The following is a 16,008-nucleotide window of genomic DNA, read 5'->3' as shown; positions in this document are numbered from 1 at the left end:
AGCGGGTTACAAAAAAGAAGGGTCACGGTTGTCTGTCTTGATTACTGCCCAGTGGATGTGCGCCCCCTCCCCCGCCTAAACCCCGGGAGAGGACAAAACTGGGAGAGGGTTGGGTCGGGCTGCGATGCCCCCTGTAGCCAAACAGCCGACGCGGTCGTCCAGGCTCACGAGGTGGGGGGGGGGGGGGAAGACGGGGAGCGGGAGAGCAAGAGCAGCCGCCGCCACACACCAGCCCGGCGGGGGGGGGGGGGTCGACATGCGAGAGGGGCGAGATAAAATGGCGGGCAGGTGAGCAAAAAGACAGAACCAAATTCTGATTTCCTAAACTTGTGGCGGAAGGCTGTGCTGGGGGGCGGGCGGGAGAGGAGGAGGAGGAGACTGCGATGGCCCTGCTCAAACGGATCAGTTCCACACCGCCCTCAATTTTAGGGTGATGAATGCAGCTCGCGGGTGCATTTAGCGTCCCGGCGATCGCGGTGGAGGGGGAAAAAACGGGAATGGGGTGACTGCTTATAGCTGCTCCGACACTGGGGCGTACGGACAACAATGCCGGCAAGCCCACAATCAACCAGCTCGGTCTGGGTGGGTAGGCGAGGGTCAGATTCGCCTGCTCTCTCTCTCTCTCTCCGCCACCCCTCCCTCCTTCCCCCCCACCGCCCCCAAAGAGACTTATAGCCCAGAGAAGCCCGAGCGCAACAGGGTGCTGAAGCCAACCAAACCTCACGGCAAGGCAAACACTTAGCGCTCGGCCGACTCTCGCTGGCTATTCATTATAGTGTAGTGTTTTTCATTGGGGGGGGGGGGGGGGGTGGGGGCGAGTGGGGAGCCTGAGGGAAGGGTGGAGAAACAGAACGGAGGTAATATTCCACGCGTGCAGATCGGGTGCTTCTGTACACTCGTACACCGCCCCGCGCGCTCAACGCCTCGCTCGCTCCCTCCAGGACCCGCGGCACGAGCTGGACGATCGATTGGCGGCAGCTTCGAGATCATTTTGAGGCGGCGTCGTGTGTGTGTGTGTGTGTTCGGGCTTCAAATCCGACTCGCGTTGTTGCGGCGGGGGAATTCCGCTCCAGAGCCCACCAGCCGATGAGTTCCAGCCCTCGCTCCCGGCTCACGTGGATGTGCGTGCCAAGAGTCCACACGACTGCTCCCCGGGCCTTCCTCTCACACTCTCACACTCTCACACTCTCACACTCTCACACTCTCACACTCTCACACTCTCACACTCTCACACTCTCACACTCTCACACTCTCACACTCTCACACTCACAGCAGCCTCCCGTTCACCCCCACCCGAGCTTGAAATGGCGGACGAGGGTGGGGAGCGGTTCGTTTGTGAGTCGAGCAGTGGGCGATGGCAGGTGGGTGGGGGGCTTCACGATTGCTGGGAGAGATCGGAGGTCCATGGCGGTGGGGGGGAGGGGGGAGGGGGGGGTGTCTAGAGCAGTCGCCCCCTACATTCCGTGGAACCGCAGCAGCACAGTAACTGTTTGCCCTCCACGCTCCCTACTTCATAGTTGTAGTCCCAGGTCAGCTCGGTCCCAGCACGGATTCTCCTGGCGAAGTACAAAGGGGGAAGCAAGTGAGACACACGAACGTTCACACCGCTCCTCGGGTCTTGTGGGTACGCACACACTCACAAACACACACCCCATCCCACACCCCCCCACTCCACACACGCACACACACACACACACACATCCCCCCCACTCCACACACGCACCCCCCACTCCCACACCCCATCCCACACATCCCCCCCACACGCACACCCCACTCCCACACACGCATACCCCCCACTCCCACCCCCCCACCCCATCCCACACACACCCCCACTCCCACCCCACACACACCCCCACTCCCACCCCCCCACCCCATCCCACACACACCCCCACTCCCACCCCACACACACCCCCACCCCCACCCCCCCACCCCATCCCACACACACCCCCACTCCCGCCCCCCACACGCACACCCCCCACTCGCACACGCACACCCCCCACTCGCACACACCCCACCCCACTCGCACACACCCCACTCCCACACACACACTTCCCCCATTCCCACACCCCCCCACTCCCACACACCCCCCCACTCCCACACACCCCCCCACACGCACTTCCCCCACTCCCCCACACACACACTTCCCCCATTCCCACACACACCCCCCAATCCCACACCCCCCCACTCCCACACACCCCCCCCACTCCCACACACCCCCCCACACGCACTTCCCCCACTCCCCCACACACACACACACTTCCCCCATTCCCACACACACCCCCCCATCCCACACCCCCCCACTCCCACACACCCCCCACTCGCACACACCCCCCACACACACTTCCCCCACTCCCCCATACACACACACCCCCCACTCCTACACCCCCCACTCCCACACGCACACCCCCCACACACACTTCCTCCACTCCCACACACACACCCCCCCACACACACCCCCACACTTCCCTAGATTTACCCAGCCGAGAGGTACATACTAACGGGAAAAACAACGTGCTGAGACAAACTTACTTGCCAACACAGTAACATTGGACCATTCAGCCCCTCGAGCTTGACCCGCCATTCAATCACATTACGTCTGATCTGTATCTTAACTCCATCGACCCCCCTTGATCCCCTTACCCAACAACAATCTATCCAGCCCCGTCACGAAAGCGCCAACTGGCCTCCAGCATGTGCAGCCTCTGTGGGGGAGGGAGTTCCAGACTCCCACGGCCCTTTGTGTGAAGAAATGCTTCCTGCCATCACCCTCTGCCTCTAATTTTAAGATCAGCTACCCCCACCAAAGGAAGTAGTTTCTCTGTACCTACCCTTTCAAAATCCATTTCTAATCGTAAAACACCTCGCTCAGATCGCCCCTCAATCTTCGACACTCGAGGGAACACAAGCCCGGTCTGTGCGGCCTGCCCTCGGGATTTAACCCTTTCAGCCCCCCGGGGATCATTCTGGGGAATCTGCCCCGCTCCCCCCTCCGAGGCCAATATATCCTCCCTGAGGGGTGGGGCCCCAGAACTGGTCGCAGTTACTCCCCACGGGATCTGACCAGAGCTCTGTACAACTGAGACATCCCTTCCTCCTCTGGATTCCAGCCCCCTCGCTCCATCAGCCTTGCTTTTTAGTACGTGTCTGCTGACGTTTAATGATTTGCGTGCGTGGGACACCAAAGCTCTTTGCTCCTCGACAAACCCTAGTTTTTTGGGCGACGCGCACCGCCTGGGGTGACCTGCCCTGGGACCGGGAGCACGGGCGGGCGAGAGAAGAGATCTCGGCACACGGGTACTTACTTGCTTGCGAAGAATGCTACCCATGGGAAGCGGAGGTCGTGTGTATCCACGAAAACATTCTGCACAAAGAGGTTGGGGCTGCAGCTGTGCTGTAAGGAGAAAGAAGCACTTGGCGGTTACATCAGCTTCACACGCAATACAAGCAGGACGTTACCACGCAGGAGGCAGCCGTTTGGCCCATCACCACCCCGTGCTCTCTCTCAGTCCCCATTCCCCATGGGCCCATCACCCCCGTGCTCTCTCTCAGTCCCCATTCCCCATGGGCCCATCACCCCCGTGCTCTCTCTCAGTCCCCATTCCCCATGGGCCCATCACCCCCGTGCTCTCTCTCAGTCCCCATTCCCCATGGGCCCATCACCCCCGTGCTCTCTCTCAGTCCCCATTCCCCATGGGCCCATCTCCCCCGTGCTCTCTCTCAGTCCCCATTCCCCATGGGCCCATCTCCCCCGTGCTCTCTCTCAGTCCCCATTCCCCATGGGCCCATCTCCCCCCGTGCTATCTCTCAGTCCCATTCCCCATGGGCCCATCACCCCCGTGCTATCTCTCTCAGTCCCATTCCCCACGGGCCCATCTCCCCCCGTGCTCTCTCTCAGTCCCATTCCCCAATCGGTCCATCATCCCCCGTGCTCTCTCTCTCTCTCTCTCAGTCCCATTCCCCATGGGCCCATCTCCCCCCGTGCTATCTCTCAGTCCCCATTCCCCATGGGCCCATCACTCCCCGTGCTCTCTCTCAGTCCCCATTCCCCATGGGCCCATCACCCCCCGTGCTCTCTCTCTCTCAATCCCCATTCCCCATGGGCCCATCACCCCCCGGTGCTATCTCTCTCAGTCCCCATTCCCCATGGGCCCATCACTCCCCGTGCTCTCTCTCTCAGTCCCCATTCCCCATGGGCCCATCACCCCCCGTGCTCTCTCTCTCAGTCCCATTCCCCATGGGCCCATCACCCCCGGTGCGCTCTCTCTCAGTCCCATTCCCCACGGGCCCATCTCCCCCCGTGCTCTCTCTCAGTCCCATTCCCCAATCGGTCCATCACCCCCCGTGCTCTCTCTCTCAGTCCCATTCCCATGGGCCCATCACCCCCTGTGCTCTCTCTCTCAGTCCCATTCCCCACGGGCCCATCACCCCCCGTGCTCTCTCTCTCAGTCCCCATTCCCCACGGGCCCATCTCCCCCCGTGCTATCTCTCTCAGTCCCATTCCCCATGGGCCCATCACCCCCCCGTGCTATCTCTCTCAGTCCCATTCCCCATGGGCCCATCACCCCCGGTGCTCTCTCTCTCAGTCCCATTCCCCACGGGCCCATCTCCCCCCGTGCTCTCTCTCAGTCCCATTCCCCAATCGGTCCATCACCCCCCGTGCTATCTCTCAGTCCCCATTCCCCATGGGCCCATCACCCCCGTGCTATCTCTCTCAGTCCCATTCCCCATGGGCCCATCTCCCCCCGTGCTATCTCTCAGTCCCCATTCCCCATGGGCCCATCACTCCCCGTGCTCTCTCTCAGTCCCCATTCCCCATGGGCCCATCACTCCCCGTGCTCTCTCTCAGTCCCCATTCCCCATGGGCCCATCACCCCCATGCTATCTCTCTCAGTCCCCATTCCCCATGGGCCCATCACTCCCCGTGCTCTCTCTCTCAGTCCCCATTCCCCATGGGCCCATCACCCCCCGTGCTCTCTCTCTGTCCCATTCCCCATGGGCCCATCACCCCCCGTGCTATCTCTCTCAGTCCCATTCCCCATGGGCCCATCACCCCCGGTGCTCTCTCTCTCAGTCCCATTCCCCACGGGCCCATCTCCCCCCGTGCTCTCTCTCAGTCCCATTCCCCAATCGGTCCATCATCCCCCGTGCTCTCTCTCTCTCTCTCTCAGTCCCCATTCCCCATGGGCCCATCACCCCCCGTGCTCTCTCTCTCAGTCCCTTTCCCCACGGGCCCATCACCCCCCGTGCTCTCTCTCTCAGTCCCATTCCCCACGGGCCCATCTCCCCCCGTGCTATCTCTCTCAGTCCCATTCCCCACGGGCCCATCTCCCCCCGTGCTATCTCTCTCAGTCCCATTCCCATGGGCCCATCACCCCCCGTGCTCTCTCTCTCTCAGTCCCATTCCCCATGGGCCCATCTCCCATCGTGCTCTCTCTCTCTCAGTCCCATTCCCCATGGGCCCATCTCCCCCCGTGCTCTCTCTCAGTCCCCGTTCCCCAATCGGCCCATCACGCCCCATGCTCTCTCTCTCTGTCCCATTCCCCATGGGCCCATCACCCCCCGTGCTCTCTCTCTCAGTCCCCATGGGCCCATCACCCCCGTGCTCTCTCTCTCAGTCCCCGTTCCCCATGGGCCCATCACGCCCCGTGCTCTCTCTCTCTCTCAGTCCCCGTTCCCCAATCGGCCCATCTCCCCCCCGTGCTCTCTCTCAGTCCCAATCCCCATGGGCCCATCTCCCCCCCGTGCTCTCTCTCTCAGTCCCATTCCCCATGGGCCCATCACCCCCCGTGCTCTCTTTTTCAGTCCCCGTTCCCCAATTGGCCCATCACCCCCCGTGTGCTCTCTCTCTCGGACCCCATTCCCCATGGGCCCATCACCCCCCGTGCTCTCTCTCGGTCTCCATTCCCCATGGGCCCATCACCCCCCGTACTATCTCTCAGTCCCATTCCCCATGGGCCTTGTACATAAGAACATAAGAATTAGGAGCAGGAGTTGGCCATTCGGCCCCTCAAGCCTGCTCCGCCATTCAATAAGATCGCGGCTGATCTTCGACCTCAACTCCACTTTCCCGCCCGATCCCTCGATTCCCCGAGAGTCCAAAAATCTACCGATCTCAGCCTTGAATATACTCAACGACTGAGCCTCCACAGCCCTCTGGGGCAGAGAATCCCAAAGATTCACCACCCTCAGAGAAGAAATTCCTCCTCATCTCAGTCCTAAATGGCCGACCCCTTATCCTAAGACTGTGTGACCCCTGGTTCTAGACTCCCCAGCCCGGGGGAAACATCCTTCCTGCATCTACCCTGTCGAGCCCCCTCAGAATCTTATACATTTCAATGAGATCGCCTCTCATTCTTCAAAACTCCAGAGAGTAAAGGCCCGATCTACTCAATCTCTCCACACAGGACAACCCTCTCATCCCAGGAATCAGTCCAATGAATGGTTCTATTTCAAATACTTACCCACCTCCCTTTTAGGAGCGATTATACATACTGCTTCCCTCAATGTTTCTGATCGGACATTCCACACCCCAACAACCCCTTGTGTATTAAAAATGGCCACCTGTCCTCTCCATTCAGTTGCTCGCGATCTTAAATGTATTCACTCTCGTTACAGAGACACCAACCAGTGGAAATCAATTGTCCCGGTTTATGACCACCCTCAGCTACCATTAGATCTCCTCTTAACCATCCCACTTTTCTCAAGTAATCTCTCCTTGTTCTAAAGCTTCTCAACCCTGAGATCATAAGAATATAAGAGGAGCAGGAGTCGGCCATTCGACCCCTCGAGCCTGCTCCGCCATTCAATAAGATCATGGCTGATCCGATCATGGACTCAGCTCCACTTCCCCGCCCACTCCCCATAACCCTTCACTCCCTTATCGTTCAAAAATCTGTCTATCTCCGCCTTAAATTTATTCAATGTCCCAGCTTCCACAGCTCTCTGGGGCAGAGAATTCCACAGATTTACAACCCTCAGAGAAGAAATTCTTCCTCATCTCGGTTTTAAATGGGTCACCCCTTATTCTGAAACTATGACCTCTAGTTCTAGATTCCCCCACGAGGGGAAACACTTTCTCTGCATCTACCCTGTTATCTCGGTGAATCTCTGCTGCACCCTCTCCGTGACCTTCACACCATATATTCCAGCACCGGCCCACAAATGACCAAACGTGCCGAATTCAACTTCGCAGTTGGCGTGGGTGGCATTGGACCTCATGACCCCTGGCGTAAGGTATGCAGCTGTGAGCATGCCCACAGGGTTGTGGAGCTGTGGCGTTGTGAATGGCTTAGCCAGTCACATGCAGTTCACAAGACTCAATAAAACCACCAGCCAGTTGGGTCTAGGTCAAAGGTCATGCACTTTGGCAGAAAAAAAATCAAAGAGCAAGTTATTATTTAAATGGAGAAAGATTGCAAAGTGCCACAGTACAGCGGGACCTGGGGGTACTTGTGCATGAAACACAAAAGGATAGTATGCAGGTACAGCAAGTGATCAGGAAGGCCAATGGTATCTTGGCCTTTATTGCAAAGGGGATGGAGTATAAAAGCAGGGAAGTCCTGCTACAGCTGTACAGGGTATTGGTGAGGCCACACCTGGAGTACTGCGTGCAGTTTTGGTTTCCATATTTACAAAAGGATATACTTGCTTTGGAGGCAGTTCAGAGAAGGTTCACTCGGTTGATTCCGGGGATGAGGGGGTTGTCTTATGAGGAAAGGTTGAGTAGGTTGGGCCTCTACTCATTGGAATTCAGAAGAATGAGAGGTGATCTTCTCGAAACGTGTAAGATTATGAGGGGGCTTGACAAGGTGGATGCAGAGAGGATGTTTCCACTGATGGGGGAGACTAGAACTAGGGGGCATGATCTTAGAATAAAGAGCCGCCCATTTAAAACTGAGATGAGGAGGAATTTCTTCTCTCAGAGGGTTGTAAATCTGTGCAATTCGCTGCCTCAGAGAGCTGTGGAAGCCGGGACATTGAACAAATTTAAGACAGAAATAGAGAGTTTCTGAAAAGATAAGGGAATAAGGGGGCGGGCAGGGAAGTGGAGCTGAGTCCATGATCGGATCAGCCAGGATCTTATTAAGTGGCGGAGCAGGCTCAAGGGGCCGAATGGCCGACTCCTGCTCCTATTTCTTATGTTCTTATCCACGATGAGGTATGCAGTTGTGAGCCTGGTGGATGAACTGGTAATGTGTCGTGTGATTGTTAAACCTTTGTTAATAAACAAACTAGTTCTTAATAGCAATGTGTTGCTATGAATTCTTAAGCAAAGAACCCATGAAGCAAATACATTTACACCTGGTCCAGTATTACCTCCACCCCCGCACCCCACTGCCATAGCCAAGCTCTCACAGGTCGCCGAATCCCCCACCATCAACATCCCGGGGGTCACCATCGACCAGAAACTTCACTGGACCAGCCACATAAATACTGCGGCCACAAGAGCGGGTCAGAGGCTGGGTATTCTGCGACGAGTGTCTCACCTCCTGACTCCCCAAAGCCTCTCCCACCATCTACAAGGCACAAGTCAGGAGTGTGATGGAACACTCCCCACTTGCCTGGGTGAGTTGCAGCTCCAACAACACTCGAGAAGCTCGACACCATCCAGGACAAAGCAGTCCCGCTCGATCGGCACGCTACCCACCACCTTCAACACTCACTCCCTCCACCACCGGCGCACCGTGGCTGCAGTGAGCACCGTCTACAAGATGCACTGCGGCAACTCGCCAAGGCTTCTTCGGCAGCACCTCCCAAACCCGCGACCTCTAACGCCTAGAAGGACGAGGGCAGCAGGTGCATGGGAACACCACCACCTCCACGTTCCCCTCCCAGTCACACACCATCCCGACTTGGAAATATATCGGCCGTTCCTTCATCGTGGCTGGGTCACAATCCTGGAACTCCCTCCCTAACAGCACTGTGGGAGCACCTTCACCACACGGACTGCAGCGGTTCAAGAAGGCGGCTCACCACCACCTCCTCAAGGGGCAATTAGGGGATGGGCAATAAATGCCGGCCTTGCCAGCGATGCACACATTCCAGGAACATATCAAAAAGGCCAGAGGCCTGGCCCTATCTCCCCCCGTGCCGCGCCCCTTTGCCGCCGGGTACACTTACGTTGAGGTAGCGCCCCAGGTTCCCCTCTAGCTTTGCGTCAATGATGTAGCACGACTCCTCGCCGTCGTAAAATTGCCGGGTGCTCTTGCGGCTGCTGGCGCCTTCGCCTTTCTCCATGTTGCTGGCCTTCACCGCGATCCCGTGGGTCGACTTCACCGCAAAGCCCCGGGTCGATTTCACTGCCACCTGCCTTTTGTTGGGGCAATCTGCAAGCACCGAAACGACAGTTACTCGGGGGCACCGGCAAAAGGTCGAGCGCGCCTGCCTGCTCTGGGCGTTTAGCCGTCCGGGGCGGTGCGAGCGACTGCTTCGAGACTGCCGGGAACTACAGGTGGCAGAAGTAAAGTCACCTTGCTCTTTCACTCTGCTGCGCCGTATCCTAACTCGCCCCATCGCCGACCAACATCGTCTCCTGGTCCAGCAACACCTCCAATTTAAAATCTGCATCGACCCCAGTCCTTGCACGATCTCACGCCCTCCCCATCTCTGTAACCCCCTCCAGTCCCGACACCCTCCCCATCTCTGTAACCCCCTCCAGCCCCGACACCCTCCCTATCTCTGTAACCCCCTCCAGCCCCGACACCCTCCCCATCTCTGTAACCCCCTCCAGCCCCGACACCCTCCCTATCTCTGTAACCCCCTCCAGCCCCGACACCCCTCCCTATCTCTGTAACCCCCTCCAGCCCCTACACCCCTCCCTATCTCTGTAACCCCCTCCAGCCCCTACACCCCTCCCTATCTCTGTAACCCCCTCCAGCCCCGACACCCTCCCCATCTCTGTAACCCCCTCCAGCCCCGACACCCTCCCTATCTCTGTAACCCCCTCCAGCCCCGACACCCTCCCCATCTCTGTAACCCCGACACCCTCCCTATCTCTGTAACCCCCTCCAGTCCCTACACCCTCCCCATCTCTGTAACCCCCTCCAGTCCCTACACCCTCCCCATCTCTGTAACCCCCTCCAGTCCCGACACCCTCCCCATCTCTGTAACCCCCTCCAGTCCCTACACCCTCCCCATCTCTGTAACCCCCTCCAGCCCCGACACCCTCCCCATCTCTGTAACCCCCTCCAGTCCCTACACCCTCCCTATCTCTGTAACCCCCTCCAGCCCCTCCACCCCTCTATATCTCTGTAACCTCCTCCAGCCCCGACACCCTCCCCATCTCTGTAACCCCCTCCAGCCCCGACACCCTCCCCATCTCTGTAACCCCCGACAGCCTCCCCATCTCTGTAACCTCCTCCAGTCCCTACACCCTCCCCATCTCTGTAACCCCCTCCAGCCTCTACACCCTCCCTATCTCTGTAACCCCCTCCAGACCCTACACCCTCCCTATCTCTGTAACCCCCTCCAGCCCCGACACCCTCCCTATCTCTGTAACCCACTCCAGTCCCGACACCCATCCCGATCTCTGTAACCTCCTCCAGTCCCGACACCCTCCCCATCTCTGTAACCCCCTCCAGCCCCGACACCCTCCCCATCTCTGTAACCCACTCCAGTCCCGACACCCCTCCCTATCTCTGTAACCCGCTCCAGCCCCGACACCCTCCCTATCTCTGTAACCCCCTCCAGTCCCGACACCCCTCCCCATCTCTGTAACCCCCTCCAGCCCTGACACCCGCCCCATCTCTGTAACCCCCTCCAGCCTCTACACCCTCCCTATCTCTGTAACCCCCTCCAGCCCCGACACCCTCCCTATCTCTGTAACCCCCTCCAGTCCCGACACCCTCCCCATCTCTGTAACCCACTCCAGTCCCGACACCCCTCCCTATCTCTGTAACCCGCTCCAGCCCCGACACCCTCCCTATCTCTGTAACCCCCTCCAGTCCCGACACCCCTCCCCATCTCTGTAACCCCCTCCAGCCCCGACACCCTCCCTATCTCTGTAACCCCTTCCAGCCCCGACACCCTCCCCATCTCTGTAACCTCCTCCAGCCCCTGCACCCTTCCCTATCACTAACCTCCTCCAGCCCCTGCACCCTTCCCTATCACTAACCTCTTCCAGCCCCTACACCCCTCCCCTATGTCTGTAACCTCCTCCAACCCTCCGAGGTCTCTCTAGCACCGCCGCCCCAACCGCACCCCGCCGGCCCCACCCCACCCGATGGTTCCACTCCACAACAGGACCTGGGAGTGCAGGTCCACAGATCCCTGAAGGTAGCAGGGCAGGTGGATAAGGTGGTTAAGACGGCATGCAATACAAGAGCAGGGAGGGTTATGCTTGAACTGTATAAAACACTGGTTAGGCCACAGCTGGAGTACTGCGTGCAGTTCTGGTCACCGCATTACAGGAGAGATGTGATTGCACTGGAGAGGGTGCAGAGAAGATTGACCAGGATGTTGCCAGGACTGGAGAATTTTAGCGATGAGGAAGGACTGGATAGATTGAGGTGGTTTTCTTTAGAACAGGAGGCTGAGGGGAGACCTTATTGAGGTGCATAACATTATGAGGGGTCTAGATAGAGTGGAAAGGAAGGACCCATTTCCCTTGGCAGAGGGGTCAACAACCAGGGGGCATAGATTTAAAGTAATTGGGGGGAGGTTTAGAGGGGAGTTGAGGGCAAATATCTTCACCCAGAGGGTGGTGGGGGTCTGGGGTGGAACTCACTGCCTGAAAGGGTGGTAGAGACAGAAACCCTCACCACATTTAAAAAGTACCTGGATGTACACTTGAAGTGCCGTAACCTACAGGGCTACGGACCGAGAGCGGGAAAGTGGGATTAGGCTGGGTGGCTCTTGGTCGGCCGGCACGGACACGATGGGCCGAATGGCCTCCTTCTGTGCTGTAAATTTCTCTGATTCGTGGCCGTGCCTTGTGCTGCCTGGGGCTCTTAAGCTCTGGAATTCCCTCCCTAAACCTCTCCATCTCTTTCCCCTTTAAGACGCTCCTTAAAACTCACCTCTTATGTTTTCGCCAAGCTTTTGATCACCTGTCCTAATATTTCCTTATGGGGGCGGGGGGGGGAAACGGTGTCTGATTTGCGCTCCTGTGAAACGCCTGGGGACCTTTTACTATGTTAAAGGCGCTATACAAATGCAAGTTGGCACTGAGTCGCCTTTGGGGCGGGGGTGGGGAGCTGAGGGGCGAGGTGACCTACCTGCATTCTTTGGATCGGTCTCGTCTTTCTTGCCCCCGCTGTACGCCTCGTCGGAGCCAGAGGAGATGGTCTGAACGTCGTCGCTGTCGTTGCCCGCTGCGGGGGCCTGGCCCTGGGCCGGTTTGCGACTCCCGCTGGTCTGGGTGCCGGTGTCCATCTCGCTGTCGGAGCTGCTCGAGAGGGTCATGACGTCCTGTGTAAACGGGACATTAGGACAGGAGAGTAGGAGCTCGGCTGGACCAGTCCGTCGCAACCCCCACCCCCCCACCCTGTCCAGCAACATAAGAAATAGGAGCAGGAGTCGGCCATTCGGCCCCTCGAGCCTGCTCCGCCATTTAATACGATCATGGCTGATCCGATCATGGACTCGGCTCCATTTCCCCGCCCGTCCCCTTATCCCCTTATCGGTTAACAAACTGTCTATCTCTGTCTTAAATATATTCAATGTCCCGGCTTCCACAGCTCTCTGAGGCAGCGAATTCCACAGATTTACAACCCTCTGAGAAGAAATTCCTCCTCATCTCAGTTTTAAATGGGCGGTCCCTTATTCTAAGACCATGCCCCCTAGTTCTAGTCTCCTCCATCAGTGGAAACATCCTCTCTGCATCCACCTTGTCGAGCACCCTCATAATCTTATACGTTTCAATAAGATCACCTCTCATTCTTCTGAATTCCAATGAGTAGAGGCCCAACCTGCTCAACCTTTCCTCATAAGTCAACCCCCTCATCTCCGGAATCAACCGAGTGAACCTTCTCTGAACAGCCTCCAAAGCAAGTATATCCTTTCGTAAATATGGCAACCAAAACTGCACGCAGTACTCCAGGTGTGGCCTCACCAATACCCTGTATAGCTGTAGCAAGACTTCCCTGCTTTTATACTCCATCCCCTTTGCAATAAAGGCCAAGATTCCATTTGCCTTCCTGATCACTTGCTGTACCTGCATACTATCCTTTTGTGTTTCATGCACAAGTACCCCCAGGTCCCGCTGTACTGCAGCACGTTGCAATCTTTCTCCTTGCGAAGTATGAAGGGGATGAGCAGAGACGAGAGAGGGTTCTTTTCATTCTTATTCATCGTCGAGATGTGGGCATCGCTGGCAAGGCCGGCGTTTATTGAGCAGCCCCCTCCCGAGAAGGCGCTGGCCACCCTTCCTAAACCGCCGCATGGTTTGACAGGACTGAGTTGCTTGCCAAGCACCTTGGCGTGGGGCTGGAGTCACATGTCGAGTCGTAGAAATTTACAGCGCGGAAGGAGGCCATTCGGCCCATCGTGTCCTGCGCCGGCCGACAAAGAGCCACCCGGCCTAATCCCACTTTCCCGCTCTCGGTCCGTAGCCCTGTGGGTTACGGCACTTCAAGCGTTACATCCAGGTACTTTTTAAATGTGGTGAGGGTTTCTGCCTCTACCACCCTTTCAGGCCGCGAGTTCCACCCCAGACTCCCACCACCCTCTGGGTGAAGACATTTCCCCTCAAATCCTCTCTAAACCTCCCCCCAATTACTTTCAATCTCTGTCCCCTGGTTGTTGACCCCTCTGCCAAGGGAAACAGGTCCGTCCTATCCACTCAATCCAGGCCCCTCATCATTTTATACACCTCAATCAGGTCTCCCCTCAGCCTCCTCTGTTCCAAAGAAAACAACCCCAGCCTATCCAATCTTTCCTCATCGCTAAAATTCTCCAGTCCTGGTCCAGTCCGGGTAAGGACGGCGATTTTGTTGCTTAACAGACATTAGTGAACCCGTTACAACATAACCACAGCTCCCTGGTGGCTTTAAAAAACTGATACCAGCCTTTTATTTGCAGGTTTTTAAAAATTCAAATGCCCAACCAACCGGCATTAGATTTAAATGTACGTTCTCACGATTACTTGTCCAGTAACATAACCTCTACACTACCGTGCCCCGATACATGATGCTTATACTTTGTAGTCTGGAGGGGGAAAATCGCAACGCAGGCACATCTTAAATGGGCGGCCCCTTATTCTGAAACTATGTGCCCCCTAGTTCTAGATTCCCCCGCGGGGGGGAAACATCCTCTCTGCATCCACCCTGTCCAGCCCCCCTCAGAATCTTATACGCTTCAATACGATCACCTCTCATTCTTCGAAACTGCAATGAGTAGAGGCCCAACCTGCTCAACCCTTTCCTCACAAGACACCCCCGTTACGGGGCGCACTTACGTCTTTAGACACGGGCGCCGGTGCAGAATTCCGTCTCGCCTGAAGGAGCGTGGTTTTGCTGACAGGCCTTCGAATCCCCTCGCTCCTCGCCGGCCGTGGGTTGTAGCCAAAGTTGCGGGAAGAGTTGTCGAAGGGCCTGAGGAACACAAAGGGTCGAGGGATCAGAGGACGCGCCCGAGCCCAGCGCGCCCGCCCGCTGTCAGCCCGTGTACGCGCTCCTCCCACGCACCCCGGGGTAAAACGGCGCAGCGCCACTCCCGAGCCAGGTACCCCGCCCGCGCGCGCGCACGCGCAGAGGAGAGCTGGACAGCGGTCCCGGAAACGGCTGGGGTTTCCCCGCTCTGTCTGAGGCTTGGGAGTGGGGGGCAGGGGGAAGGCGGGAAGAGGTTCCACCGGTGGGTTCAGAGTTCCTATCCAGCTCGCACCAGGAGGGACGAAGCCTTGCTCTCTCTTCACCCCCCCCCCCACCACCACTCTCTCTCTCTCTCCCCATCCCCCGCGCTCTCTCTCTCTCTCTCTCTCCTCCCCCCTCCGCTCTCTCTCTCTCCTCCCCCCCTCCGCGCTCTCTCTCTCTCTCTTCCCCCCCTCCGCGCTCTCTCTCTCTCTCTCTCCTCCCCCCTCCGCGCTCTCTCTCTCTCTCTCTCCTCCCCCCTCCGCGCTCTCTCTCTCCTCCCCTCCGCTCTCTCTCTCCTCTCCCCCTCCCCACGCACTCTCTCTCTTCCCCCCCCCCACCACTCTCTCTCTCTCTCTCTCTCTCTCTCTCCCCCTCCCCCGCACTCTCTCTCTCCTCCCTCCCCACTCCGCTCTCTCTCTCCTCCACCCCCCCTCCCCTCCCCTCCCCCCCGCTCTCTCTCTCCTCCCCGCCTCCGCGCTCTCTCTCTCCTTCCCCCCGCCGCGCGCGCTCTCTCTCTCTCTCTCTCTCTCTCCTCTCCCCCTCCGCTCTCTCTCTCTCTCCTCCCCCCCTCCGCTCTCCTATCCTCCGCTCTCTCTCTCTCTCCTCCCCCTCCGCTCTCTCTCTCTCTCCTCCCCTCCATCTCCCCCTCCGCTCTCTCTCTCTCCTCCCCGCCCTCCGCTCTCTCTCTCCCTCCCTCCTCCCCCCCTCCGCTCTCTCTCCCTCTCTCCTCCCCCTCCCACCCCCGCTCTCTCTCTCTCTCCTCCCCCTCCCACACCCGCTCTCCCGTCCCCCCGCTCTCTCTCTCCTCCCCCCTCCCACCCCCGCTCTCTCTCCCCCCTCCCCTTCCCCGCTCTCTCTCCCCCCTCCCCCGCTCTCTCCCCCTCCCCCGCTCTCTCTGCCCCTCCCCCGCTCTCTCTGCCCCCTCCCCCGCTCTCTCTCTCTCTCCCCTCCCACCCCCGCTCTCCCTTCCCCCTGCTCTCTCTCTCTCCTCCCCCTCCCACCCCCTCTTTCCCTCCCTCCCCACCCCCCCCCGCTCTCCCTCCCCCCAACCCGCTCTCTCCCTCTCCCCCCCACTCCCTCCCCCCTCTCAGGCAGAGCCATACGTTGGAACTAGCCCTTTGGGGATTGGGCGGTGCTGCAGGTTAGACCCCAGCCTCACACCCCAGCCTGGCGGGATCGAATGCAGCGTGGCCTGACGGGATGCCAGTGTTGGCTGCAG

General features: G+C 58.5%; 1 protein-coding gene across 4 annotated transcripts in view; it reads right to left on the bottom strand.

Annotated features, from left to right (window-relative positions):
• Nucleotides 1-783: 783 nt before the first annotated feature.
• The window catches only part of setdb1b (SET domain bifurcated histone lysine methyltransferase 1b), a 75,552-nt gene continuing 60,327 nt past the window's right edge, over nt 784-16,008 (bottom strand). For all 4 annotated transcript variants that reach the window (XM_070868651.1, XM_070868653.1, XM_070868650.1 and 1 more), the window contains exons 18-22: nt 14,396-14,531; nt 12,216-12,408; nt 9,121-9,326; nt 3,303-3,391; nt 784-1,556 (exon numbers count right to left, since the gene is read on the bottom strand). In XM_070868651.1, coding sequence (XP_070724752.1) covers nt 1,439-1,556; nt 3,303-3,391; nt 9,121-9,326; nt 12,216-12,408; nt 14,396-14,531 — 742 coding nt within the window. In that variant the 3' untranslated portion in view covers nt 784-1,438. The remainder of the gene's footprint in view (nt 1,557-3,302; nt 3,392-9,120; nt 9,327-12,215; nt 12,409-14,395; nt 14,532-16,008) is intronic.

Source organism: Pristiophorus japonicus, chromosome 30, assembly GCF_044704955.1.
Source record: "Pristiophorus japonicus isolate sPriJap1 chromosome 30, sPriJap1.hap1, whole genome shotgun sequence".
Taxonomy (NCBI): Eukaryota; Metazoa; Chordata; class Chondrichthyes; family Pristiophoridae; genus Pristiophorus; species Pristiophorus japonicus.
Note: the sequence above shows the minus strand (reverse complement) of the source record. Positions and strands in the feature narration are given on the sequence as shown.